Source organism: Eurosta solidaginis, chromosome 4, assembly GCF_040869045.1.
Source record: "Eurosta solidaginis isolate ZX-2024a chromosome 4, ASM4086904v1, whole genome shotgun sequence".
NCBI classification, from domain to species: domain Eukaryota; kingdom Metazoa; phylum Arthropoda; class Insecta; order Diptera; family Tephritidae; genus Eurosta; species Eurosta solidaginis.
In genome coordinates, this window is record NC_090322.1 from 123,896,496 (window position 1) to 123,924,265 (window position 27,770).

Sequence of the window (27,770 nt, forward strand, 5' to 3'; positions counted from 1 at the left end):
TACTTGTAGTTTTGTGGACATTTTCGCTTGTGCCCCAGAACAAGGCAAGACTCGCGAAAAATCTCTTTTCGAACAAGTTCAAGAAATCGTAAGCTCTAAATGTAACCAAAAAACTGGTCAGGAAATCGCTTATTTAATTTGCCATACTCTAGGTAAACATGAAATCCCAATAAAAGATTGTCGTACACAAGGATACGAGAACGGCGCCAATATGAGAGGACCTTACAACGGAGCACAACGTCACTTTCTCGACAAAAACTCGAATGCTGATTACTCGCCTTGTGCAACCCACAGTCTCAATTTATGTGGTGTTGATGCTGCAGAATGTTGTACGGCTGCAAATAATTTCTTCCGAGTTGTACAAAAATGTTTTACTATTTTCAGCAGCAGTCCACAACGATGGGACATCCTCAAAAAAAATGTACCGAGCTCTCTTCACAGTCTTTCAGACACTAGGTGATCGGCTAGAATTGGGCCATCAGACCATTCACAAACCATGTTCCAGGATTAACAAAAGCAGTAAACGGTTTACTTAAGCTAAATTTGACTGCACAATCATACGGAGATGTTACCGGCATTCTCAAGTACATAAACAAGTTCGAATCTATCTTGCTGTCCTCAATTTGGTTCAAAATACTGACTACCATTAATGAAATAAACGTCGTACTCCAACCTAGAGACGCCACCATAGATGTTCAGGTCGACATATAGATGCCTTATTAGCTGATTTGAAGTTGATCAGGAACCAATGGGAAACAATTTTAAACGAATGCAAAATAGTTGCTGTTCAATTAAACATCTCGCAAAAGTTTCCGGACATTCGAAAGATAAAACCCAAAAGACGTTTTGAAGATAATGGAAATGAGATGATTGCCGATTATCCAGAGTCGTATTTCAAAAACAATACATTCTTGGTGATCGTTGATTCGGTAATCACTGGCATTACTGAACGATTTGCAGCTATGAGAAATTTGAACGAGACGTTTTCCTTTTTTTCGCAATTTACAGACATGGATGAAACTACGGTTCGGGAAAGCGCAGCAATTTTTGCCGAAAAACACAAGTCCGACGTTTCTCAAATCTTAGAATGCGAAATAATTCACTTGAAACACATTTACGAAGCAAATTTTGATAAAGGTCTGTCACCATTGGAATTGCTAAATGCCATCTATGTTCAAAATCTCTATACAATTTTCCCCAACATTTGTGTTGCTTTATGTATCTTTTGCACTTTACTTGTCACTGTAGCAGAACGTTTTTTCAGCGTCCTTGCAAGAATCAAAAACTTTCATAGATCGCGTTCATCTCCAGAGCGAGTTTCATGACTTGCCACGCTTTGTGTTGAATCCGTTTTGGCAAGACAGTTAAATTTTGATGTTATTATAAAAAAATTTTGCAGCGAAAAAAGCAAGCCACTCAATTATATCCGAACCTTCTAATTCCATGATACAAAATCCCTCATCAAAATATGCCTGCTTACAAAATTTCATCAAGATATCTCAAAAATTAAGGGACTAGTTTGCGTTCAAACAAACGGACAGACGGACAGACGGACACGGCTAAATCAACTTAGCTCGTCCCCTGATCATTTTGGTATACTTATTGGTGGGTCTAACGGAAACATATACATAAAAATTCATTTGGAGCCTTGAAAATGAAAAAAATCGATTTCGACCAAAACAAGTCCCAAAAACCAAAAAAAAAAAAATATTTTTAAAACTGTTAATGCCAACGTTTTTATCGCATAATTTTAAGTGGGATAGGAACTATGAGACAAAATCGTTTTCATCGGCAACACTTTTGCACGTTTCTGAAGAAACCCTTAAAAAAAAAATGGCGAAAAAATAAATTTTTTCACCAAAACACTCCTCAAAACCCAAAAAATATTTTTATTTTTTTTTTTTCAAAAAACTGTTATCGCCAAAGATTTTAGCGGACAATTTTCAGTCGGACAGGGTATACATGAAAATTTTAAAATCAAATGAAAATTTTTTAAGTAGGTCATGAAAAAAACCTTAAAAATCAAAGAAAAAAGTCAAAAAACTCAAATTTTACAGGCTCGAAAATTATTTTTTTGGGTATGCTTAGTGGAACTTTTTTTCCTGAGCCCAAAACCTATCGAAAAATCGATGGCGCGATATAGGTTAATAAATCGACCCAGCTTAATGTGCATACTGTGAGTTAACTATTTTCTCGCACCTTATAATGATTTTAATTTAGAAATTTCGATTCTTCGTAAACATCAAACCAATCTCAGGTAAATAAACAAATGTGCTTAAAATATAAATAATTTATAATAGACGATATGAGAGGCCCATAATTGACAATTTTGAATTTACAGTGAGAAGTAACTTCTTGCTATAAATGGATGGCAAACGTCAATGTCGATGGTGTGATGATTGAAAATGGCTATTAAACGCCGGTAGCTTAACTGGATGTTTAGAAGGTTTTAGAATTTACACATGTTCGCCGGAATTTAAGTATACACTGTAGCAAATTCATCTAACAGCTCTGGCCAATTCGCGTTCGGTGAAGTGATGAATTTATTAAAATGAATGTAAACTTTTTGACTTTGAATTTGGCTGAGGCTGAAGGCCTCTAAATTCTTGTGTCTCGGGTCTGTTGTTAGTACTTGAGAAAATGTCCCCGTATATACTTTGGAGGCGGAGCCTCATCAATAGCTCGTTTGTAAAATGCCCAGGTTTTTGAGCACTTAATGGGAATTGTTTGTTCAGCATTCTATTTCTCTCATTTTTGTATGTCTTCCCGCCTTCGCGATGTTTGATAGCTTCCTCCGCTGATAACAGTAGCTATGAGCGTTTGGTTTGTCTTTGCCCCAAGAGATAGCAGCGAAGGACTGGAAGATTTTGTTATGGATTTTTTTCATTTGGATGAGCCATTCCATAGTTACAGGGCCGGACTTTTATTCCGTCCTTAAAAAATAAAAGTCCAGATTTTATTCTTTCGGAATAAAAAATTATAAAGCGGGAAATTATTTTTTCTAAAGGACGGTTATTATAAAAGGAACAACGGTTCACTAACACCCTATCTCAGGACCTAACTCAAAGTTCGGGTTTCTGTAAACCCTATCACACTTCCGAATGTATTGAATCCAAGCTAAGATAGGGTGGCAAGACGATGCGAGGTTGCACGTGAGGCCTGTTTGAAAACTCCCACGGCAATTTTCAAGCCCATAATTTAGTATGGGGTCCTAGTTTGGTGAACAGTCTCATACAAAAGGACGTTTATCAAAAAACTTGAGTGGCAATGCAGATAATCAATGATTAATATAAGGGGAGCCCTGAAAACTAGTCATTCTGCACATCGCACATGCAGACCTAATAGCCAAAAATATAGCGGTAGCAACTGCAACAAGGCCTCAAGGCAGCGTGAGTGCATGCCTTATGGCCTTCATGCTTTACGCCGACACCGAAAGGCATCTGCAAGGCAGATAAGTTTTTACTGGAAAGTTTATCATGACAGAAATACTCTCGGAGTGTTTGCTAAATCTCTGCCGAGGGGTGACCGCGCTTAGAAAAACTTGTTTCTAAATTTTTGATGTTGCTTTGCCCGAGACTTGAACCCAGTATCTTCGGTATAGTCAGCGGAGCAAGGTACTACCACACCACTGCTGCCGCCACAGCAGTTTAGCGCCATAAAATAAAGGTCGAACGACCTACATGGTCCTGCGTCTGAGCTTCGTAAGAGATTTCGGGGCCACAATAAAGCCGGAGGGTTGGCGACCGATGGTACCAAATTAATGGAAGGCGTCGGTCTGCTGTTTACTGTGTCGGTCCAGAAATATGTAGATCATACAATCTGCCATATTACTGCAGTTCCTTTCAGTGTACATTCTAGCCGTGAAGAAATTATGGAGGAAGCATGCTTAAATTACAATAGTGTCAATATATATATCGACAATCAGGCGGAGATAAAAGCAATAATCTTAACCAGTATCCTTCGAAGAGTGTCCTGGACGACATATTCAGTCTATGTGAGATCTTTATTGATCGGCCAGTTCAACCTTATAATCATATTATTACCCCTTATACAAATAAACTTAACAGAAAACCTTCTGGCAGAACCCGCAGTCATCAATTGCAAGCTTTAGCTTTCCACCTTTCCTCATCTCCCGATCTGTATGAAAATATTTAATGAACTATAAAACTGCATGCTTAGTAAGTAAATGCTTTTACATTTTGGCTTAAGTTTTTCTAGTTTTAGCAAATTTCGCAGAACCTTGTAAAATGCAAAATAAAAAGATCTTAATAACTAAAATGGCAAGAAATCCTTTTAGTAATGTTGCTGAGTGTTTGTTGGAACAAACATTTTTAAAAGCACAAAATCATAAAACTGTAAAAAAGTGATTGGCAAATTTTTAGAAAAGTTTTTATTATTGGCTTGAAAAGCCCTGCAAATAACACGTCATTTACTCAGTCATACAAGTAGTTATAAATGCGTAACTTTATGTAAGTATATACAATTAGGTGGGTAACCATAAATGGCACAGGGGGCTGAGGCGTAAAGCAAAGCACTTTCTAAACCAGTGGCGTAGTGAGGTTTTCTTGCGCCCGGGGAAAATACTTTTTGGCGCCCCATTCCCACTTAGACGACCTGGCCCCATCGTTGATCGTAAATATTTCAAGATCAGTTTTAATTTTCTGAATGAACGTTCGCAGCTAGCAATTGATACTAGTCAAGTTTGGAAAAACATCTTCTCCATACGAGATTATAAAAGTAAGTAAGTTCTGACGGAGTTTTAGATTCAATTTCTTTTCTACTGCGAAATAATATTTTGCAGTCACATATTTCGATAAAAAGTTCTGTTCCATCGAAATCTGTAGTACAACATTCACCCAAGTTCTTACAATTTCTTTTTAAGTCGTTATAATCCTTGTTTAACAAATTTCCAACGTCTAAGAGAAATCTAAATTTAATATTAAAGTCATTTAGTCTTGTAAATCTTGTACGTATTTCTTGTTGGAGACGATCGAGAACGCTTTTCATAACGCCAGAAATTTCACATTCTGCGGAAAGACCAACATCTCTATCGTATTTTCCGGGCATTTTGCGGCACCTTCTTACACGTTTTACTATATCAATATCCCATTTTTCACAAAGAGACTTCGCTTTTTCTATTGCTTCTTCGCAGAGAGTATTTCGAATTTCGGATAGTTCAGTTTAAGATCATGATACGCGTCTCTAAAACTCATCCCCGGATCTTGTAATCTGAGCTACACACGATCAATCCTCCTTAAGATTTCATACCAGAAATGAATTAATGTTATTAAACTAAAGTTTAGTATATTTTGCAACAGAACTGTAGCTTCGCTTCTGGTGTCCTCTGCTAATTGTTCTAAGTGTTCTGATACATTCTTTAGCCCATCGACGAAAACGCTAACTGCTTGTATTTTGGCGCTCCATGGTGTTTCAAATTCACGTTTGACAGTTTTTGTTAAAGCATTTTTTAATAATTCTCATCATAACGTTGAATGTGAGGACAAAAGATATATACTTTCAATTATTCCACTACCTGTGTTCCGGATATATGCAATAATTTTTTTGTATAGAAATTTTTTTCTAGAAATCAATATTTTTCAGAAATCAGTTATAATAAAAATACAAATTATCCAGGAAGTTCTGCTTTGCGGACCATTTGGCACACCCCTGTGAGTAGCGCCCGGTGCAATATGCCCCCCTTGTCCCCGCTAAAACAGTGTTAGCCGGGGAGAAACGAGGAGCGGCTTTACACAATTTATTTTAAAATCTGAAGCAAGGAAATAGAAAATAAACAATATAAACAAATATCGTATGATACTGGAGAAAATAAGAATACTTCAGTTGGTTACTTAATTTTATTTTGAGACCTCTGCAAAAATTACAAAAAAATTAAAAATTCTAAGCGGGGTCGCCTCCTGACGATGGACTAAGCAAATTGGAAAAGAAGCTTAGCCTAAATCTTCTCGGAGGTATGCCGTGCCTTGTATTTTTTATCTGTAGTTATTGAAAAAACCTTAAAGCCGGTGGAGGTTTAATCCCCAAGGCGTCGCCGCCTCCCCTCGACTATACCACTGGATACAAGATATAAACCTCGAAACGAACTTGGGAGTATATGATTTAAGATATGACCTGCTTGATGCTAAGACGGTGTAAAAATTAAATAATTACCAGAAGTAATAAAAATGTTTAAAATCTTTACGCTAAATGTGATGAAATGTTACCTTGATTCGATTATATTTATAAGTCTTCTTTTATTTGTTGGTATTTTCATATAACAGCACGTACAAATCAAAATATGTACTATACAAATAAATACAACAATAAGCCAAATTTAAAAGAGGTCAAATTGATTTATCAAAATGGCAACATCTTTGAGTCACGTATATTAGGGCTGTAATGGAAGTGAGTTTACCCGAACCGGAATCGGAAATTAAAAATTTGTTATGTCGGAACCGGATTCGGATGTGTTAGCAGGGTAGAAGGTACGCATATTTAGTTTAAAGAGGAGGATGAATAAAATAACACAAATAAAATTAGGGTACTCACAGTTCGCTTCTAATAATAACAAAATAAAAATTTATCAGATTATCAAATCTAATATGTGAGCACGCTTTTATATGCCACCATATTACTATTGACAATCTGAAACTATTTACATATTTTTCCAGTTTTGGTTTTAGTTTACACACTTAATGATAATGTGTGTTTTTGTGTAGAGGTAAGTTTTTATGTTGTTTGATTAGTTCGAAAGTGGTATTCAATTCCTAGCAAACCAAAAAAAGAAAAATTACAACGTGCTAATTTATCAAGACTTTACCAGTTGGTAAATTCAGCTGACCAGTTTAGAAGGGACTGTGGGTAGCATATTTATAAATACGATATGATTTCTTTTATATTTTAGTCCTAGCTTCAATTGATGCTTCTTTCCTTTTAGTGGAAAAAAGTAGTAAAAAACAAGTAATGAAGGCTAAATTCGGGTGTAACCGAACATTACATACTCAGCTGAGAGCTTTCGATACAAAATAAGGATAAATCACCATTTAGCAAAATGAACCTAGGGTAACCCTGGAATGTGTTTGTATGAAATGGGTTTTAAATGGAAGGTACTAAACAGTATTTTAACAGGGAGTGCGCCATAGTTCTATAGGTGGACGCAATTTCAGGATATCGCCATAAAAGTGGGCCAGGGGTGACTCTAGAATGTGTGTTGTACGATATGGGTATCAAATTAAAAGCATTAATGAGGGTTTTAAAAGGGAGTAGCCCTTAGTTTGTTATGGTTTCGCATATTCGGTGGAAGCAGTAAGGAAGGCGGTCGGCATGATGTGGTGGTGCACAGTGGCTAGTCATTGTCGGCTGGGGCGGGTCCTTGCCAACCTTACTGTTCCTGCGCCATAAACAGAAAAAAAGTCATATCATGCCTATCAAACTAGCAGCTGTCAAATTCAAAAAAAAACCGACAGAAGCGCAGAGACCGCCTCAAAACGCTTATAAATGCAAACTAAAACAACATCCGGCCGAACCGGATGTCACGGACAGACCGTAAACATTCAAAATCTAAATTCAAAAAAATAACCGCAAAAAAAATTACCGAACCGGACACGGCCGGTTCCTAACGCTGAAAATGAAACTCAAAAAAAAAAAACGGCTGAAAAATAAAAATATAAATAAAAGGGCCGAATATATCTTGGGGGCGCCGAGGGTTTTGTTGCGACGCCCGGTGCATTGTCCCACCCTCATATACCATGGCCACCGTTGCACCTGTATTTCGGTGGCCCCTTCCCTGGAAACCCTACCTAGTGCCTTCTAAATAAATGTGGACGCCAGCATTCCCATTCTAATTACAATTTTATTGACAATTCATTCCTGTGAAACTTAGACTATATTTATATTTAATACATACTAGATAAACCTCTGAGGTTAAGACCAACGAACTTTTCCTTTTTTTTCTTATTTCGCTAATTTTAACAACTAGTTTAATTAACGGTATACTGAAAGCTTTTAAAAATAACTTTAAAAAAATAACTTCGAAAGAAATTCCAAAATTTTGCTTCTAATTCCCCGTAACGTTATTGGGCTTTATTTATCCGTGTAAAACGGTATAGACAGAAATCTATTGAAAATTCCAAAATGTTCAAGTTTCTAAAGCAGTTCTCAAGTTTTCAATTTTTTTTCGAAATCGTTGTGGACATTTTCTTTTACATAGCTTTCCTTATGTAATAATTTAGAATTTATATAGGTAAATAGAAGAAATTAAATAACTTTTAAAATTTGTTAACAATTTTTGCTGGTACTTCCACGTTTTTTTGATGAACTGCAGAACTAAAATTATCTCTCTCTATCTATTTTTCAACTTATAGGTGCATACAATAAACTTAAAAATTTTATCATTAAACCCATTCGGAAATTTAGTATCCGTGCGGAATCCTTTTAATATATTTCACACGTTTTGGAATGTTTTGAAATTCAAAGTTACTTGGCATTGAACAAATTTGATATATTTTTTCCCCGGTTTTATTTTCGTGTTAATTATTTTAGTTTATCTCAACTTATTTTATTTTATCTTAATTTAGTTTACTTCGGGTTAGTTGAAGGAAAACTAGAAGTCAAAAAAAAGTATTCATGGAAGTTTATTCCAACTTCCCCGTTCGGTGAATCATATGTGACTCATAATATTGTATTGGAATGAGTTCATGAGTCGAAGGTGACTCATTTCCTTATACAACGTAAAGGACGCTTTCTCGTTACGAGCGTGTCGTTATATGTATTTGTGAGTTCTAAGTGAGCGTATATCCAAAAGACCCGGACTTTAAGAAGTGAAGGAAAATTTCGAAAAATGTTCCTCCCTTTTTCTCGTTTTCTTCAATTTCTTGGTTATACTTCTAACCCCAATTAAACAAGAGAGCGTACTTATCCATGCTTTTGGCATTTATGGATCAATTTAAGTTAATTTTTTTTTTTATAGTCTTATACGTTCACCTGGGACTCATTGAACGTGGTACGCAAGATTCGTCCTGCTACGTTCCTGAGTGACATTTGAATCACCGGAATAGAATAGTCAAAATAAGGTAAATATATGTCAAATCATTTATAAACTTAGCATTCTATACTATGTATTCATATCGTTCAATTAATCAATACACAAATCAATGGGCGTAGGGCAGTCTCAAGGCGCTTCGTTTAAAGCAGCGCATTCATAATGCTAGTGAACTGAATTTAATGTATTGTAACGAATTTTACTTCAAATCCTCTTATTTGCCCTTTTGCTAAGTTCGTATCACTAAACTGTTGAATAAATAACTCCAATATTGAATAATGGAAAAATGGCCTTTATAGAAGTACTTCACAATACACTTATACTTTGCAACGAATAGCTCAAATAAAACTCTTTCAAAATAATGCTGCTATTGCTCGCTAGATATCGAAACTGCTTGACAACTCAAATCAAACTGAATTCCAGCGCCTCTATAATTGTCGCCTTTTATACTCTTTGATTTCGACCTTCGCATCTTCTAGGCGCTTCCAGAATCTACTAGTCCAGTAGCTCTCAAACTTCTCAGCTGTAACTACAATTGAACAATTTTATAGTTTTTCTCATTGCATACTTATAGGAATATCTCAGATATATGCATGCCTTTGTGCATTGACTCTCCGCTGCTCGTATACGTACATGGTACATATATGTAGACGCAGTTATTGTTTCGTTTATGTAGATACATAATGATTGAATTATTGATGTGCATTCACGTCACTGCTTAGCATCGGCTTAGAGACGATAGCATCGCTCAGTCCTGCTAACATTCGTTACAGTATTTATTTAAATGTTTATGCTTATGGGATATGCAAAGGTAATTGTATGTGTGGAATTTGCTTTAATCTTGTGAGTATACTACTTTCTATAATTTAAACGTCTAAAGCAGCGCATTCATAATGCTAGTGAACCGAAATTAAAGTATTTTAAAACGTTATGCTTATGGCATATGCAAGCGTAAATGTATGTATGAAATTTGCTTTATCTTTTATCACCAAATTTTCTCGTTTTTCAAAAATGTCTTTAAGTATAATTGGAACAGACTCCCCGCTGTGCCGTAGTGGCTATTCTTGCCGGTGGTTGGTGGTTGGTGGCCGGCGTTTGTTATGCCGGGCTTAGGTCGGTGGGCCTATATGAAGCGGCCTAGTGGATGATACGCGCTTGGTTGGCGCTGCCGATGGGATTGCGGTTGTGGTGGCCGCCGTTTGTTATGCCTGGCTTAGGTCGGTGGGCCTATATGAAGCGGCCTGGTGGATGTTACGCGCTTGGTTGGCGCTGCCGATGGGATTGCGGTTGTGGTGGCCGGCGTTTGTTATGCCTGGCTTAGGTCGGTGGGCCTATATGAAGCGGCCTGGTGGACACTACGCGCTCGGTTCGCGCTGCCGATGGGATTGCGGTTGTGGTGGCTATGGAGGTGGAGATAGCTATGGTGGAGGTGGCAATAGCTACAGCGGTGGAAATGCAGGCGGGTATGGTGGCGGTGCTCCTCGTAATGGTGGCACGCAAGACATAACGCTTAACTCTGTTGATTTTTCAACTGTTGAGCCTGTTGAGAAAAATTTTTACCAAGAACCCCCAATTGTTGCAAATCGTTCAGCCGAAGAAGTGCAACGGTTCCGTGACGAACATCAGATATCTATTTGTGGGGATACGCCAAATCCCATCGTCGGTGGTACAAAATCGGTATCGAGATCTTATATGTACAGATCTAACACTGCCCCATCAGCCCCCACGAATTATCACTTTTTGGACTGTGGTTACATACCATAAGTACATCTGGGTGACGTATAAATGTACTTTTCCTCAAATAGCAGCCACAGCGCATTAACCATGGACTTTTTTTTCCCCCACACCACTTTCACTTTGTTCACAATCACCTTTTTACCTTTCAGTGTGACATCCAACTCCTACGGCAGCCGAATCGAAAAAAAACCGCCTTTTGACCACGCGTGCCGTCCCCTTAATTCCTTTTTTCTTTTTTTTCTTTCCTTTCTTCCTTTTTCTGCTCAAAATCGCCGCGCAGTTATAATCTCGGCGAAAAAATTTTTCTCTTCTCGTTTTAATTTCCTTTTTGTTCTTCTCCTTTCTCGGCCGGCAAAACGTGGTTATCTTCCTGCTAGTGATCGCAGATCTTTTCTTTCTTGTTTCGATACTTTTGCATCGCAACTTTTTGGTCCCATCACTAGTCACTAGGTGTGTTCGCACGAAAACGCTCCCAAGTGGACCGTAACCGTAGACCATAACAGCAGACCGCAACAAGTTGTATATGTGAAGGCGTTTTCGAGATATAGACCAAAATGTGGACCAGGGTTACCTAGAACATCATCTTTCGAGTACCGCTAATTTATTTATATGTCATACCACGAACAGTATTCCTGCCAAGATTCCAAGGGCTTTTGATTTCGCCCTGCAGGACTTTTTCATTTTCTTCTACTCAATATGGTAGGTGTCACACCCATTTTACAAAGTTTTTTCTAAAGTTATATTTTGCGTCAACAAACCAGTACAATTACCATGTTTAATCTCTTTTTTCATATTTGGTATAGAATTATGGCATTTTTTTCATTTTTCGTAATTTTCGATATCGAAAAAGTGGGCGTGGTCATAGTCGGATTTCGGCCATTTTTTATAAGTACGTGAACTAAGTTTAGTAAAGATATATCGATTTTTGTTCAAGTTATCGTGTTAACGGCCGAGCGGAAGGACAGACGGTCGACTGTGTATAAACACTGGGCGTGACTTCAACCGATTTCGCCCATTTTCGCAGAAAACAGTTATCGTCATAGAGTCTATGCCCTTACCGAATTTCACAAGGATTGTTATATTTTTGTTCGAATTATGGCCTTAAAAGTATTCTAGACGAATTAAATGAAAAAGGGCGGAGCCACGCCCATTTTGAAATTTTTTTTTATTTTTGTATTCGTTGCACCATATAATTACTGGAGTTGAATGTTGACATAATTTACTTATATACTGTAAAGATATTAAATTTTTTGTTTAAATTTGACTTAAAAAAATTTTTTTTTTTAAGTGGGCGTGTTCGTCATCCAATTTTGCTATTTTTATTTAGCACACATATAGTAATAGGAGTAACGTGCCTGCCAAATTTCATCATGATATCTTCAACGACTGCGAAAATACAGCTTGCAAAAATTTTAAATTACCTTCTTTTAAAAGTGGGCGGTGCCACGCTCATGGTCCAAAATTTTACTAATTTTCTATTTTGCGTCATAAGGTCAATGCGTCTACAAAGTTTCATCGCTTTATCCGCCTTTGGTAATGAATTATCGCACTTTTTCGAAATTTTCGATATCGGAAAAGTGGGCGTGGTTGTGGTCCGATTTCGTTCATTTTAAATAGCGATCTGAGATGAGCGCCCAGGAACCCACATACCAAATTTCATCAAGATACCTCAAAATTTACTCAAGTTATCGTGTTTACGTACAGACATACGGACATGGCTAAATGAATTTCTTTTTTCGCCCAGATCATTTTGATATATAGAAGTCTATATCCATCTCAATTAGTTTATGCCGTTACGGATAACCGTTATGCGAACAAAGTTAATATACTCTGTGAGCTCTGCTCAGCTGAGTATAATAAGCTGAAGACGTTCTCATATTTACTAAGTGAAATGAAAACAAAATTTCTTCTTACTGACACACCAAAGACAACGCCAACCAGGAGCTACATATATCTTTTTCCTTAACGGTTTTATCGTTCGACTTCGGTTGTTAGTCCGATTCCAATCAATCGCAACCGAAATCGGAAGTCTAAATCAGTCAGAAGTTCCAACATATCGGACCGGCATCGACGCTCTGTTGCAGCCCTAATATGTACATACACGTGTGTGCAGCATTAATTCGATATAGTATAAATATGTATGTATGTATAAAGCCGTAAATAACAGTTACTTCATCTTTCATGACACAAGTGTTTTTATTTTTCATCGAAAGAAAAAGTATCTCTTAAAGGGAGACATATTTTGTGATTAAACAAATGCATGAACGTTATTTAATCGCCATGTTCTTTTTCGGTAAGATATCCGAAGCTATCAGTGCTCGTACAATCAATGGGTATGAGGTTTCAAAGGTAAACTTAAATTTCGATTCTATTCCATCGGAATAGACATACTTATGTACGTATAAACTGACACAAAAATAAAAGCATCAGTGATTTCTTCAGAAAATTTGATTAAACGACCTTAAATATCTCGCTAGGGCAAAAGTCGTAAAACATATACGTTAGGGTAAGCAAAAAGATTAATTATAAAAAGTGAAATAGCAATTTTATAGTTGGTCTGACGGCTCACAGATAAGTCACGTACATGTATTTGTACATATGTCTGTACATGTTTCGTGTCATCACAAACAACAATGTTGCAGACTCACAAATTACCATTTTTGCTCTTATCTGAACATCCGTAGAAACTTCAATATCGGCGATGAAAATTTGGCTAGATACGTTTTTTCTTCAGAACGTGATGCAGACAACGATCCTGATATTAATTTTAACAAAAAAAATTCTTCATCGATATCGCAATTGTTTTTGGCACACCCTAATAAACATACATATTGCTTATCTATTTGGGAATGGACAAAGTATCCAAAAACAAAAATTGGTTAACGCATTTCAAGTGTTTCATAAGCAAAAACAGACAAACACAGGCCCGCATACCTGGTTCAGCCATGAAATATAATTTGACATAGAAACAAATCTATTACAAGCCAAAAACTCATCGATAATAAATCAATAGCACATGCATAATAAACGTATAGCGGTTATTATCGATAACTAACCGTTAATACTACGATACCACCCTAGAAACTCATCGATAACAAATCGATATCCTTTCAATAATAGGCCGATACCTCGTTACTAAGAGCTGTTTTCGAACCGATAACACTTCGATAGAAAGCCGATAGCCAACCGATAACTCCTTAATATCAGCTGTAACCGAAATTGTCCAAAAACCATACCGAATTGGTTCAGAGAAGTCTCAAATATGAGATGACCTATCAGATATCAGAGCTGAACCCGAAGTAGTGCCTACATCATAAGGAAATGGTAGCAAAGTCGTTCAAAACAGGTTCTAAACTAATATCAAACAGTAACAAATGATTCTGAATATATCCCTTACAGATCCCTTAAAGTCGCAGTCAACATTTTGAAAATATAATCAACGAATATCTAAGAAGACCTAAAACTATTGCCGAAAATCCTTTAAAATATTCACAAAATCGTGAGATAGTAGTCTCTTAATTTTCCAGTAACTCTCTTCCAAATAATTTTACAATTACATTTATTCTAATTGCCTGCGCGACGAAGGTACAAAACGTCATCGAAATAAAAATAATTGGTGTGCGCCAAAGGGCGGTGCCTTGTAATAGCGCCCGTTATGAGCTCACAGCACCATCCAAAGTTGACGCGGCTACAGTTTTGGCAGTTCCCTTCCAGTATCTCTGTTGCTTGGGTAACAGGTACCACTTGGGCGCAACAATGATTTTGCAAATTCACCCCTTCTATCAGTTTAAAGCCATGCGTACAAACGTGTATCTTACCTTCCACCATTGACGCACATTTGCGCTATCCTTCCACCTCTATTGCTACTCTAAGATCCCCATCGATTTGAAATGCCCGGAATCAGGTAATGTATACGCCCAGTGTTAGTTGGAACTATATAACTATGCCAGTATTCATGTGATTTAAGCTTCACTGAAGCAATAAGCCTAGTTTCATTTGTTAACGCTTGAGCTCGAGGTATACAGATGGAATGTGCATACAGTGTAGTTGATGTCGGGGTTGTTTGCAATGCTCTCGTTATACCGATTCCTGATATTCTTCATTCACGCCTTTTTTTCTTACTATCCGTTCTTTTGAGTCGCAAAGACTTCCTATTGCAGAATAGGCTTAACAATTGCTGTAAATACCCAGTGAGCGAGGAAGTGCGGTAAGACCCATGTACATCGCAGCGTTCTTTCACATGCGTTCAGTTAAGTTAAGTTAAGGCTTTCTTCACTGCTTGGCAGGCTTATAATGACTGAAACGTTATCCGCATACCCCTTGAGTTTTACGGGTCCTTCCATGCTTCTATTTCGTTCTAATTCTTTTGGATTCATGCCCTCTATCTCCTTCGTCTTATAGTTTTCATAAACAGCACCATCGTCACTCAACTTCCTTAAATTTTTCTTTTTTATGCTTCAATTTCTCGTTCTATTTTTTCGTTTTAGTAAAATACATCTTTAATTATGATACCATATATTTCCCCCAACTCCTTATTAATTTGCATAACGATTTTAAAACTGGATAGCTTAGTCATAATTTGAACTTCAGAGCCTCCGATACGTTTTTGGCACGAAATACGAATAGTTAACCTTGTTGATTGATTGGATAGCTGATATGGGAGGCTTGCTTAATCAATGTTACTCATGCTATCAGCTGTTTGTAAATTTGTATATGCATAAATTTGTGATATTATAAAAAAAACCCAACCCACTTTTGATTAATAAAACTTGTTAACATTTAAGTCTTAGATAGCTTTACTAGTACATGAAAAAGAATTTGTAAAAATGCACACGCAGATATCGACGTAGTATGTATGTATGTATGTTTAAACATAAATACGTAACCATTAATTTAATTACAACCGCTGAAGTGGTAGGTAATCATCACCGACAGCATCAAATGCAGCAAAAGCGTCTCGCAATTGAACTCAAACAAAAATTTGGTGCGTTTGAATTGACGTTTAAACATGCTTTGGCAACTGCAAATAACACTGTGACAATAACAACAAAAACAAAGTTATTTACGCGTGTAATGATCATAACACTAATACCATTTCAAATTGGTTTGCCCAGTCGACCTTGTGCCGAATCTCGTCCAGTGATCACAGCGCTATACACGATTATATGAGCCGTTTATTTTGAAAGTGGCATAAGTCATTTCATGTCGTTTAGTTTCAGTGGTAATTTGTTTGTATCTCTCCTCGCCTCCAGTTTTTTAGAGTCCAATATCCAAAAGATGCAATTCTTATTATTATTTTATAATTGTAGAACCATCTATATATTAATTCGTTCAAAAATAACAATGCATTTAAGACCATGAGTTGGAAATGACTTATGCCACTTTCAAAATAAACGGCTAATATTTCTCATACTTTGGAGTGTTGAAAAAACATACATACATACATACCAACGTATGCAATCATGTTTCAACAAATGTAAGTATGTATATTTGATGTACGTTGAAGACCAACATTGAACAGCCGTTGCGCCAACTTTCCATAACCGCCAAAAGCCTTTACTCGAGCTGCCACTAACAAGCACATACATATGTACATATGTATGTACATTCCCGTATTCTTATGCATATTCATGTATGTAATAAAAGTAAATACATTTATGTAATTTTTGTTTCTGTTTTGATATTTAAGTTTTATTGTTAAATTTCTCTTGAACTGCTGTTATGTGTCAAGCGTTTGAGTGGGCAGACGCTTTTGCGCTTTTAAAGGTCAAGTGCAAATAAACCTGACCTGCATTTGTTGATATTAGAAGTTTGGATAAGCTTAACAGTTTCGCTTACGTACTTATATACTTAAGTTATTGATTGTTTAATTTAACTTAGGTCAGTGGCAGAGCTGTGGCCCAGGGTGTGCCTGATGTAAGTTCAAATTCTTAGATCAGTGTTCTTAAAAGTAGCCTATAGAGTCCATCTATATGTTAAACCGATAAAGATAAATGTATATGTCCTATATCTAGAAATCTTATTGGATTGCTAGATTTTTCGACCTCGAGCTATACTACTAAATATAATTGAGAGTAGATATAAATATTCAAGAATATATAAAAGTAAGGACCGTGCCGACAAAAAATTCCTTTGTATATTTCAAACCGGTCTTCCTAATTAATTGTCCGATAAAACACCCAATTACACCGTGGCACAAAAAAATTGGTGTATCCATTTAACTAGACCCATGTACTTATATATATTTCCAGGTGCTGATCCCGACTTTCTGTCATGCATTCGCGCCTTGGTAACCACGTCGAGACTATGAAGGTCTATTTGGGTACCGGAGTTTTGAGAATTTAGAGTAACTTTTGCCAACAAGTGCTACTTTGGATTGATTAGACAATTGAAGTGCCGAGAGAAGTTCTCCAGAAGATTTATGATACTGTCCATAATGCCGACCATACTCGCTGGTAAGAGGTGTAATGATGAGCTGTATGAGCTTTAACCAGATATGCAGAAAATAAAGGCCCAAAGACTTAGCTGGTAAGGTTATGTTTGCAAACGGACGTAGAGGCTCCAGTGAAGATAGAATTTTAGAAGGGAGGATTCCCACTAAGTTAGGAGAGGTAGATGGAGGAAGTTTTCACCTCCATTGGTGCTTCCAATTGGCATTAGATACCGCAAAACAGGGATAATTTGACTTGTTAATCAACGGCCAAAGTCGCTTAGGCGGTTAAGCGCCAATTATTTAATGAATAAATCCCACTTTTTAGTTAGATTTGCCAATACACCATCCATATTTAGAGATATTCCAAAATAAGGGCATAAATTCAAAAATGGCTATCCCAGCTCAGTGGAGGTCTCTCCCATCCTCTGACGACCCCGTCTTGGTCCATTCGCATAATATGTCCTAGCCAACGAAGCGTAAAACTCATACAGTCCATCATTGTACCTCTTTCAATACTCGTCGGCATCTCTCTCGAACACTCCAAGACCATCTTAATTTGTTTGCCTGCACAACACAAAGTAGCACTTGTTGGCAAGAATAAGTCTCCGTTTGATTTCAAAGCAGGCTGCTGTTAAGGCATGTTCCCAAATAAACGAACTCGAGTTTGTATTTATCACCAGTGACGTGGCTGCCAAGGCGCGAGTACGCCAATTCTTTCTTGGGTGACAGCAAGCACTTCGTGTGTATTTGTTTACTAACTCGAGTTTTTTAAGCACAAAAATTTGTTAGGCTATCTTTTTTTGCTAGCATATTTTACTAGCAAAATGCAAAGAAGTATTGCATATATGGATAAAAAGAGAATTGAACAAATCAAAACACATTTCTGGCCCTATGTACTTGTACACAAGGTATTACAACTTTGATTGGATAACGGTTGGTTGTACAGCTATAAGGGAATCGAGATAGATATACACTTCCATATATCGAAATCATCAGTATCGAGAAATCATTTGATTACGACATGTCCGTCCGTTCGTCCGTTTACACGATAACTTGAATAAATATTGAGATATCTTCACTAAATTCGGTATTACGGGCTTATCCAGACCTAGAATACATTGGTGTTGAAAATGAGCGAAATCGGACGATACCACGCCCACTTTTTCGATATCCAGAACTTAGAAAAATGAAAAAAATTAGATAATTTAAAAGCGAATACCATTAATCTAATGAAATTTTCTAGGTGGATTGTTTTTATAACGCAAAACATAAATTCCAAAACATGTTGGAATATGGGCGTGGCTCCACCCAGAAAAAGAAAATTTGGAAGTTCAACAAGCTCTAAATCAAAAGCTGTTAAAGATATTACATTGAAATTTGGCAGATACACTATCTTTGCCAAATTATATAGGCTGAGTGAAGATAATAAGAATCAAAAAGTCTAACCTTAACAAAGTTTGTAGTAACTCAATGGTATTTAACTACATTTGACTGATATTCTACCAACAACCACGTTTTAAGTGCTTAGCGGGGTCCCAAAACAGTTTAAATTCAATTGACATTAATTACCTATCGGCTTGCGAATTAATTTTAATTGACTTTAATTCCATTAACATTATTGCTTACGACTATGGCTCCCATGTGTCATTAACCGATTCATCATTTATCAGAGCGACCATCTCCTCTTGATTAGCCATAAAAACGTAAATATTGCAATCAAATGCTTCGTATTTGGTCAGAAATATTTAAATGTCATCATGCAACATGGATTATTATTATTGTTGCTTAAATCCGCATTTTGCAATCGAAAGACTTCAATAAAGCAACGAACTTGTTATTCCACATAATTCATTTGAAAGAGCTCAATTAAGCACCGAACTTGCTATCTTTTCGCTTTCGTTGTATTTAGCCAATATACATTTTAAGAACTTTTCTAAACTTACATTCTTAGCAACGAACAATGCGTTGAACAATGCATTCATAATAAACTTCACTTAATTACATCAGAAATTCTATTGCATGCAACTGTCGTACATATGTATATTTGCAGTCAGCCTCACCTCAATGCTGTAACCACAGCATTAGTTCATGGTCATGGCTCTTAGTCGACAGCTTCCATGTTATTGAGAAATCGAAAAACTCGAAAAAAAACCATGCAACGTTAACCGGAAACTTTTGATTCGCCATTGCATGCGTATATATACATACAGATTTACATATAATATTTTTAACAAATTCAAAATGCAATATATTGCCTCGATTAATTTTCCGACCGTGGTCTGCTAGTAGCTCAATTCCTTGGCCAAGGTCTGAACAAGGAAATTAATGTACATCGTTACTTAACGGCGATCGAAGTATGAAATACGAAAAAAGACAGTCCAATCCGGTCCGGAAAACTTGTAAACCATGACACCACACGACTTGGAAGTGATTTTTCAAATAAACTATTGCGAAAAACTAAGCCATAGACTTTTCGAATTGTCCGTAAAAGGCAAAAATTAAAAAATACAAAAAGGAAAAAACTGCCAACATAACACGGTTACACAGCTGGAAGCAGTTAACTTTGAAACTGGTATTACAAGCTATGGTGACCTCAAAAAATCAGCGAATGGAAAAAAGTGAAAAGGAGTCAAAATAAAATCATACTATAAAAGAAAAATATATATGAACATAGTATATGCATGAAAATGAAAAAGATGTAATGAGAAAATCGTATTTTTATATTATATAATCGTTTGAACATAAAAAGTTATAAAGCAAACATGCTTTAGTCAATTGCACGCCATGCATTTTCACGGTACAATTGTTTTACATATAAAAGTATATACATACATACATACAAAAATATACATTGCATTTATTTTTAATGATCATTATAAAGTTAAAAGCACAGCTAATAGGAAATTGCTTCTGTTGGTGATGTCTTCATCGTACACTGAGGGAAATGCCTTGGCTGCTGTATCAATTTCGCTATTGACGTCGACGTATTTAGTTAAATATATATTTGTAATAAGCATGTTTCCAAATCTAATTTATACAATATAATGAATAAGGAAGTCTAAGTTCCAGCGCAACCGATCATTATATACCTAGATGTGTGCTCTCACATACATATGTATATGTATGGATATTAAGGATACATTTCAAAGAAATGCCACGAACTTTTACTTATATAAAAGTGGAAATATACTACACAGTTAAAACGAGTGCGTAAACCGATGAAGAGCTTGAAGTTCAGGCTCAGATTTCTAACTGTGTACATTATAGTACGGCAAAGTACAAAAAGTACCAAAAAAAAATGTTAAAGCTCGGGGCCCTGCTCTTAGAGCTCTTGATATTCGGTTAATCGAATATTCGAATTATTCGAATGCTGTCATATTCGATTTCCAGAATTCGATTAGCTAATACGAATAGGAATAGTCTATTAATCGAATTATTCGAATATTTTTAAGAACCCTACCTGCTCTCCACAACAAATTGAATGCCCAAGATCGAACACAAGACATTGTGTTTAGGACAGCAGCTATTTTATAACCTCTTTTGGAAGATGATATATGTATATGGATAAGTACACGGTTAAAACCCCAAGTCTAAATTTTAAACCTTTCAGCGGTTTAAGCACTTTTTGAAACAAAACCAAAAAAATTTAAAAAAAAACAAATATTAAAACTTGTAGCCACTTCTGGGTTTTAAACTAAGCCAAAAAGTTTCAAAAATATAAAAAAAGAAATTTTAAAATAAAAAATTTTATTTGTGAAAAGTGCTGCAAGTCACAGATTAATTTTTGAAAAATTTTGCTTTTCGTATGAGGTTTTATGAAATGTTTTCTAACACAGATTTTATAGCTCAGTAGGAAGAGCAAGCTGCTGAAGTCCGTGACACGTGGCCAATTTTGTGATTATTACTGAATAAAAGTGAAACATAAGTAGGTTGAACTGGTCGGTCAATAATGACCTCACATAGACTGAATGTGTCCACAGTGTTACCAGAAGTTGTTAGACGACCAAACGGAAGATCTCCAATCAGGTGCTAGGACATACGTTATAGAATAACTCCGTTCTCTTGGCAAATACTAGCAGTTTTCTAGAATTCAGCTTAATTGCTGCCCCTAAAAGCTGGAGCCTTGACCTGGCGAGCGCAGGACACTAACACAGAACGTGCTCAACCGTGTCTCTTTGCAGCCCACACTTCCTGCACTTGCTGTTACTGACGAGGCCTAACTTATAAGCATGTGACGCCAGGAGGCAGTGTCTAGTCAGTATGCCCATAAGTATGCACAAGCACATTTTTACTTATTTCCGAACCGTAGAAAAAGTGCAAAAACCGCTAAACCGAACAGAGCACAATTTTCATCCAGTCCACGTCCCTGAAATATACAAACTTAATTTTACACACTCCACGGGGAAGAATATCTTAAACAGACTAAGAACTTTCTACATTTAAAGTTAAATAAGATATTTTTTTCTTAATTAATTGCATTTTATTGACTGATGTTTTAGCAGTCGGAATCAACATAGGAATACTTAAACGATTCCGTTCTCCAAGACAAATAAAAAAATATTTTCCATATTCGGAAACATAACAACGGTACGATTTGCAAAACATGCCGACAAATTTCAAAATGGAAAATTCGCAAATATCAACGGAAACTAATTTGCAGAACACACTTGCAAAATCAAAAATTGTAGCATTTTTTTTTTTCAACATAGAATAGCAAATGAGCAACCGTCAATGCAAACTAGCTTGGCAATGAAGGAGTTTAAAATTAAAAAAGTTGTTCACGATCCATAGCTTATATTTGGTATTGCAATGTTTCCAATACCAACTGCACAAAACTCTGAACTGCCTTACTCTATACGGCCACAATTGTAGAATATTTACTTAAACAATTTTTATATGCTGAGTTTGTGTTTTTACTGGGTTTATTTACACGTTAAATTTCTTTAAATGTATCCCTTACCCCAGAGGGTAATTCAAAAGGTTAACAAATATAAATTTTTTTTTCAGTGGATGATGCCTCCGGTCAGTATACATCCGGATTCTTCTATGGAAATAATTATTGGTTAGGTTCGCTGTCGTTATGCGAATCAATTTATCGTGTGGGAAATGAAGGCAACTTAAACACAAAAACTTCAAAGAGCTCGGGTTTACCGTTCGCTAAAGCACATACGCAAGTCTATACAACGGTATACAACGAGAATCCTCCATTCGTACCGGGATTCTATGTCATAAAGCTGTTCCTAAATGAAACATTTCCAATAACTTTGGTAAGTGGATACACCGTTACTTTTAGAATTAACTATTATTAAAAGTATTAAATCCACATAATACAAAGATAGACAAACAAATAAATAAATGAATTCTTGTTGTGAAAAACGTTAAAAAAGATAGCCACAATTTGTCAGTTAACCAAAGATAAGTCTTCATTAAGAAAAAGATCTTATCTGAACCTATGATATATAACAAAAAATGTGGTGTTGCCGAATTTCCTTATCGGACAATGCAGGAGAACAATATTAACGGTATTCTGCAAGAAGTCAGTGTTATTCGATATAAATGCAAATACTAAGACCTCCTAACAAATTAAGGCCGAGCTTATCGTCTACGTCGCCGTAAAAGCTGCTAGCTGCACTTTTCATGTAAAACATATTGTGATGCTAATGGAAAGGTAGATGATTTCTGCACAAACTGACAAAATAAAAGTCCGTGTTTATTGTCCAAAATCGCTAAAAAATTTCCAGAAGTCAAACTGGCTAAATTAAAATGCGGATAACCTAGATAAAAATGGAATCTTGTGCCGTATACATCAATCAGATTGAGAGAGGTTTAGAAAATACGAGAGTTGCACATTATGGACCAAGTAGGAAAGGTGTACATTGAACTGCAGGGCTGCAAAGTAGCCAAGTTTCTCTATACTCAAAATAGAAGACTGTAAGCTCATGATATTCTAAGTAAACACTGGCTTCTGGCGTTGCATGTTTTTATAATAGGCTTCGTCAATGATAGCGTAGGAAGTGCAGGTTGGAGGAGGAAACAATCGAGGACATTTTGTGCCAAATTCCAGACTTTAGGAGTAGGACAGCTATCACATCCAAAAAGATCAAGTCGTAGGAAACTTCTAGTATTTTGCAATAGTACGAAGTTATTTTATAACATAGGGCCTGATTTCTGATAACACTATAGACTATTTCAGTCTATGCGAGGTCCCTACGAATTGGCACGTTGCACCTAATATAATGTAAATCTTGCTAACCTTACAAATTTAAAAAAAGATCACAAGATTACCCCCAAATTATTATTTTTATATGTGGCACTCTTTAATTTCAATTTTTTTTACTTGAAACAGAACTATGTAAGCCTTTTTCGGATATAGATTCGGAACCTTAGGGCACTATCCCGATCATCTTAGGTACGAAGTGGTATGACCACACCAGACCTTTTAGGCTATACATGTTGTTGTAACGATAAAACTGTCATATAATATTTTAAGTTGCATTTTAAAACTTTCCTCTTTTCGAACATACTGTCGGATAGTTTGTGGGGTTCCACTGCAGCCGATGATGGTAGAGGTGTATTATATTTTATAAAAACGTTTTTTAACTCTGGATAGCTGTTAAGGAGCTTCAAGCCAACGCTTTATCCAGCAAAAAATACAGCGTTATATGTTCGGCTTTAGTCATTGGTACATTGATTATATCGTCTGTCTTTAAATTATCGGAATCAGAATCAGTACCAGAGTCGAATTTGAAAAATGTGTTTTCTCGGGCTCTGGTATTTGTTGTCACAACTTCTTGTATCATTCAGTTTCTTTTATCTCATTGGCGATGCAGGTCTTGAAAACTTTCAAAATATTGGTGCGATATCCAATTTCTAAGCACGTTAACTACTTATTTTTGAACCTGAATTTCAAATCTCCATAACTTGTATCTACTTTCAACTTTTAAAGACGAGTTCGCCTATGTAAATATTTATCTATTTTCGAAAAAAATATAGATACCCACATTCTTTATTAGGACGATAGCTTACATCTAGGCTGGGTTCCCGGTCATAAAGGGATATTAGATAATGAAAAGGTCGACAAGTTGGCAAAAGAGGGTGCAACTCTCGGTGAATCGACGGTAAACATCCCAATCTGTTTGGGAGAGTCTAGTAGCAGCGCCTTAGTTGTCAGAACTCGAGGCAGCAATTAAGCTAGCTCCTAGAAAAATTTTAGCATTTGTCAAGATGACAGAGGTTTGCCATAACATAAGTCCTGGTACCTAATTGGGGTTGTTTGGTTTGGTCGTCAAATAAATTCTGATAACACTATGAACACATTCAATCTTTGTGATGCCTTTATTCATCGGCCGGTTCAAACTAAACTAAACTCAATGCGATTTGCAAAGGAAATTCTACAATTAGGTTGTTTCAAAATTATATAACTTTGGTGTCTGTATATAAACAGTAAAAGTTGGGACCATGTTAAGTTAGTTATTTATGATTTCTCTACCTATTTATAAACTGCTAAATTTCATTATTTTGAACTTTTTCAGTAAATAGGAGTAGCTCCAAGCTTGAAACACACGAAACAATTTTACCTATACAGATAATATTTTATAGCGATGAGGTGTTAATTTAAGAAAATTAATTTAAGAAGACATTCAGAGCATCTACTGCGACGCGGTAAAAGCTGCTACCTACAAATACAGTAGAGCGAAAAAATTCACTTGAACTAAAACTGTTTAGTGACGTAAATTTTAAAATGTGTTAAGACTTGATAGCGTTAACAGCTTTTCATAACTTTTTGGAATTGAATGAATGAATACTTGACGCGATTTACCTCCGAGCAGATCTAGGCGGAGCTTTTCTTTCTATTGGGACGGGGCCAACAAATTCTGCCGACTCCGAACGGCAGATGCTAGGCCGATGAGTTTTCACTACGAAAATTTTCACGGCGTTTAAGGTACCTGTAATGAACTTTTATCATATTGAGCTCAATTTCTACTGGGTACCCCAAATGGGTACACGAACCGATACTATGGCTATGGCTATGGCAGCCAATAGAACTTTAGTGTTTAGAAACTTCTTTTTCACTTTGTATTTTCTCTATTTCCACTACACTTTTCAAAAATCAACTGAGATACTTTTAATCTTCGTGAACCTTAAGGCCTAAAATGCACAAAAGTGTTTTGTCAGAGGGTTGCGTCATGTTACGTTATACGATTTTTAATAAAATAACTTTTCTTGGAATTATTGGACACTAATTGGATGTGATGCGCTTAAAAAGTTTGTTTACAAAAAACCCGGTAAACAATCACTCTTGTCAATAACTGCTACATCGGACTAAGTAAGAAGTGAATTAAAAGTAAGATCCCCACTAGACAAACGAAAATCTTGGACATTCATCGTCCTGCTATATGGCGCAGAACCATGGACGCTTTGAAAAATTTACGGAGCTGTCCGCATTGACGACGTCGAGTACCGAGCATTATCACCGACTAAATCTTCCGCGACCTTATTTACAACATGGACGTCCCAAATGTCGACCATTTTTAACATCCACGTCGATGGCTCTACGCTACCGAAAAGGTAAAGAAACGCTCATGACTACATACAAAGCAATAAGCCAGCCGATTACGTGCTACGCGTCACCCATATGGTCGCCAAGCCTAAAAATTACCCACTGGAAGAAGCTACAGGCCTGCCAAAATACTGCTCTCAGAATTGCCACGGGCTGTCTTCTTATGTCCCCACAACACCATCTGCATAATGAGGCGAGAATACTCCCCATCAGGGAGAGAAACGAGATGCTGACCAAACAGTTCCTGTTAAATACCCAGAAACCTGGGCATCCCAACAGACATCTGATTGATGAACCAGCACCGCCTAGGGGCTTAAGGAGTCATCTCCGTAAGCATTTTGAGGAAATACGGCACCTGAGAACCCAGCCGTATGAAGCGAAAAAACACAAGCAGGTCCTTGGTGAACTCCACAAACAGGCGTCGGACCTTTATGCCGGGAATTGCCCGGTGAATCCAGTACTCAAAGAAAAGTATCCAAAACTCGCGGAAGAGGAACGCATTCTCCCCAGGGAAACGCGTATCACTCTGGCTCAACTTCGTTCTGGATACTGTAACAGGTTAAACTCTTACCTATCCAGAATCAACCCCGACATACAAAATGTATGCCCCGCTTGCAATGTGTCCCCACATGACACCAACCATCTCTTTAATTGTAATGTGGAACCAACGCCTCTAACACCCCTTTCCTTATGGTCCACCCCTGTTGAAACAGCAAGTTTCCTTGGACTCCCGTTAGAGGATATTGATGACAATCTGTGATCGGTCGCGGCTGTTAGGTCGGGCGAAGCACTGCTACAACAACAACAACAGTACCGAAGGATATTTAATGATTACGTATACGAGCTTTATGCAGACATCAACAAGTTCCAACGAAATAAAACACAGTGGATACGCTGGCTAGGCCATGTTATGCGATTGAAAGACGATGACCCACAAAGAAGGTATTCTTATCGGAATCCGCCTACGGAGGCAGAAGAAGAGGCTGGCCCTCATTGCGCTGGTAGGACCAAATTGAAAACCATTTAAATTTCATCCCAGCAAAAATGCGACTAGCACTTAATGGAAGGCCAAAACCCTTTAAACTGTTAAACACCAACTAAGTAAGTAAATAAGTTCGTGATGCATTACTGAATTTACTCTGACAAAGCATTTGAGGGGTATTCTCAAAGAAGAACGAGCAACGGTATCCCGTTAGTGTTTGAAATTATTTCTCCAGATTTTTGCTGGCCTTATCCATTTGTTGGTAAAAATATTGCCTTTCGTTTAATTTAAACGTATGCTGTTATTTATTTATTTATTTATTTATTTATTTATTTATTTATTTCTTACAGCTTATACTAAGCCTAGCTTATACCTATATATATAGTAATTAATATATTGTTACGAATACTAGCAACACTAAGGGGTAGTATAATCTCTAAGCCGATGCTAAAAGTGACTTGTATGCACATCCGTAAATCAATCATTAAGTATCTACATAAAGGAATCAATCATTATGTCTACACATATGCACGCAGCGGAGAAGCAACGCACAAACACATGCAGATATCTTATCTGAGATGCTCCCAAAAGTATGCAATTGTAATTGCGGAAGTGTCGCTCACAAATACACGCGCATATGAGAGCTACACACGTGCATCTGTAGTTATAATTATATACCAGTAACTAAGTAAATTCTGGAAGGCCTAGAAGATGCAACGAAGAAATCACACAGTATAAAAGCAGCAACAGTAGAGGCGCGAGAGTCAGTTTTGATTAAGCACGCTATCTGTCGAGCAATAGAAGTGTTATTTTGAAAGTAGTGTAATAAAGACCATTTTGCATTATGAAATATTGGAGTTATTTATTCAACAATATAGCGATACGAACGTTAGCAGAGAATTTTAAATAAGAGAAATTGCAAGTAAATTCGTTACAATTGGTGTCAGAAGAGGAATTGTTAAATAAATGCCGAAGACTTCGAATACAACTTGTACATGGCAAAGTTGAGTGAATTGAAGAT

The 27,770-nt window shown here is 36.7% G+C and overlaps 1 protein-coding gene and 1 long non-coding RNA gene across 4 annotated transcripts in view; one reads left to right on the forward strand and one right to left on the reverse strand.

The window, feature by feature from the left end:
* Window positions 1-27,770, reverse strand: part of LOC137250263 (uncharacterized) — a 167,510-nt gene that overhangs the window by 112,742 nt on the left and 26,998 nt on the right. The window lies entirely within an intron of this gene.
* Window positions 1-27,770, forward strand: part of LOC137250260 (nose resistant to fluoxetine protein 6-like) — a 126,609-nt gene that overhangs the window by 78,016 nt on the left and 20,823 nt on the right. For 2 of the 3 annotated variants that reach the window (XM_067782743.1, XM_067782741.1), the window contains exon 2: window positions 22,215-22,474. In XM_067782743.1, coding sequence (XP_067638844.1) covers window positions 22,215-22,474 — 260 coding nt within the window. Of the gene's footprint in view, window positions 1-17,095; window positions 17,230-22,214; window positions 22,475-27,770 lie in introns of those variants that run through there. The other variant, XM_067782742.1, reaches the window with a different exon arrangement.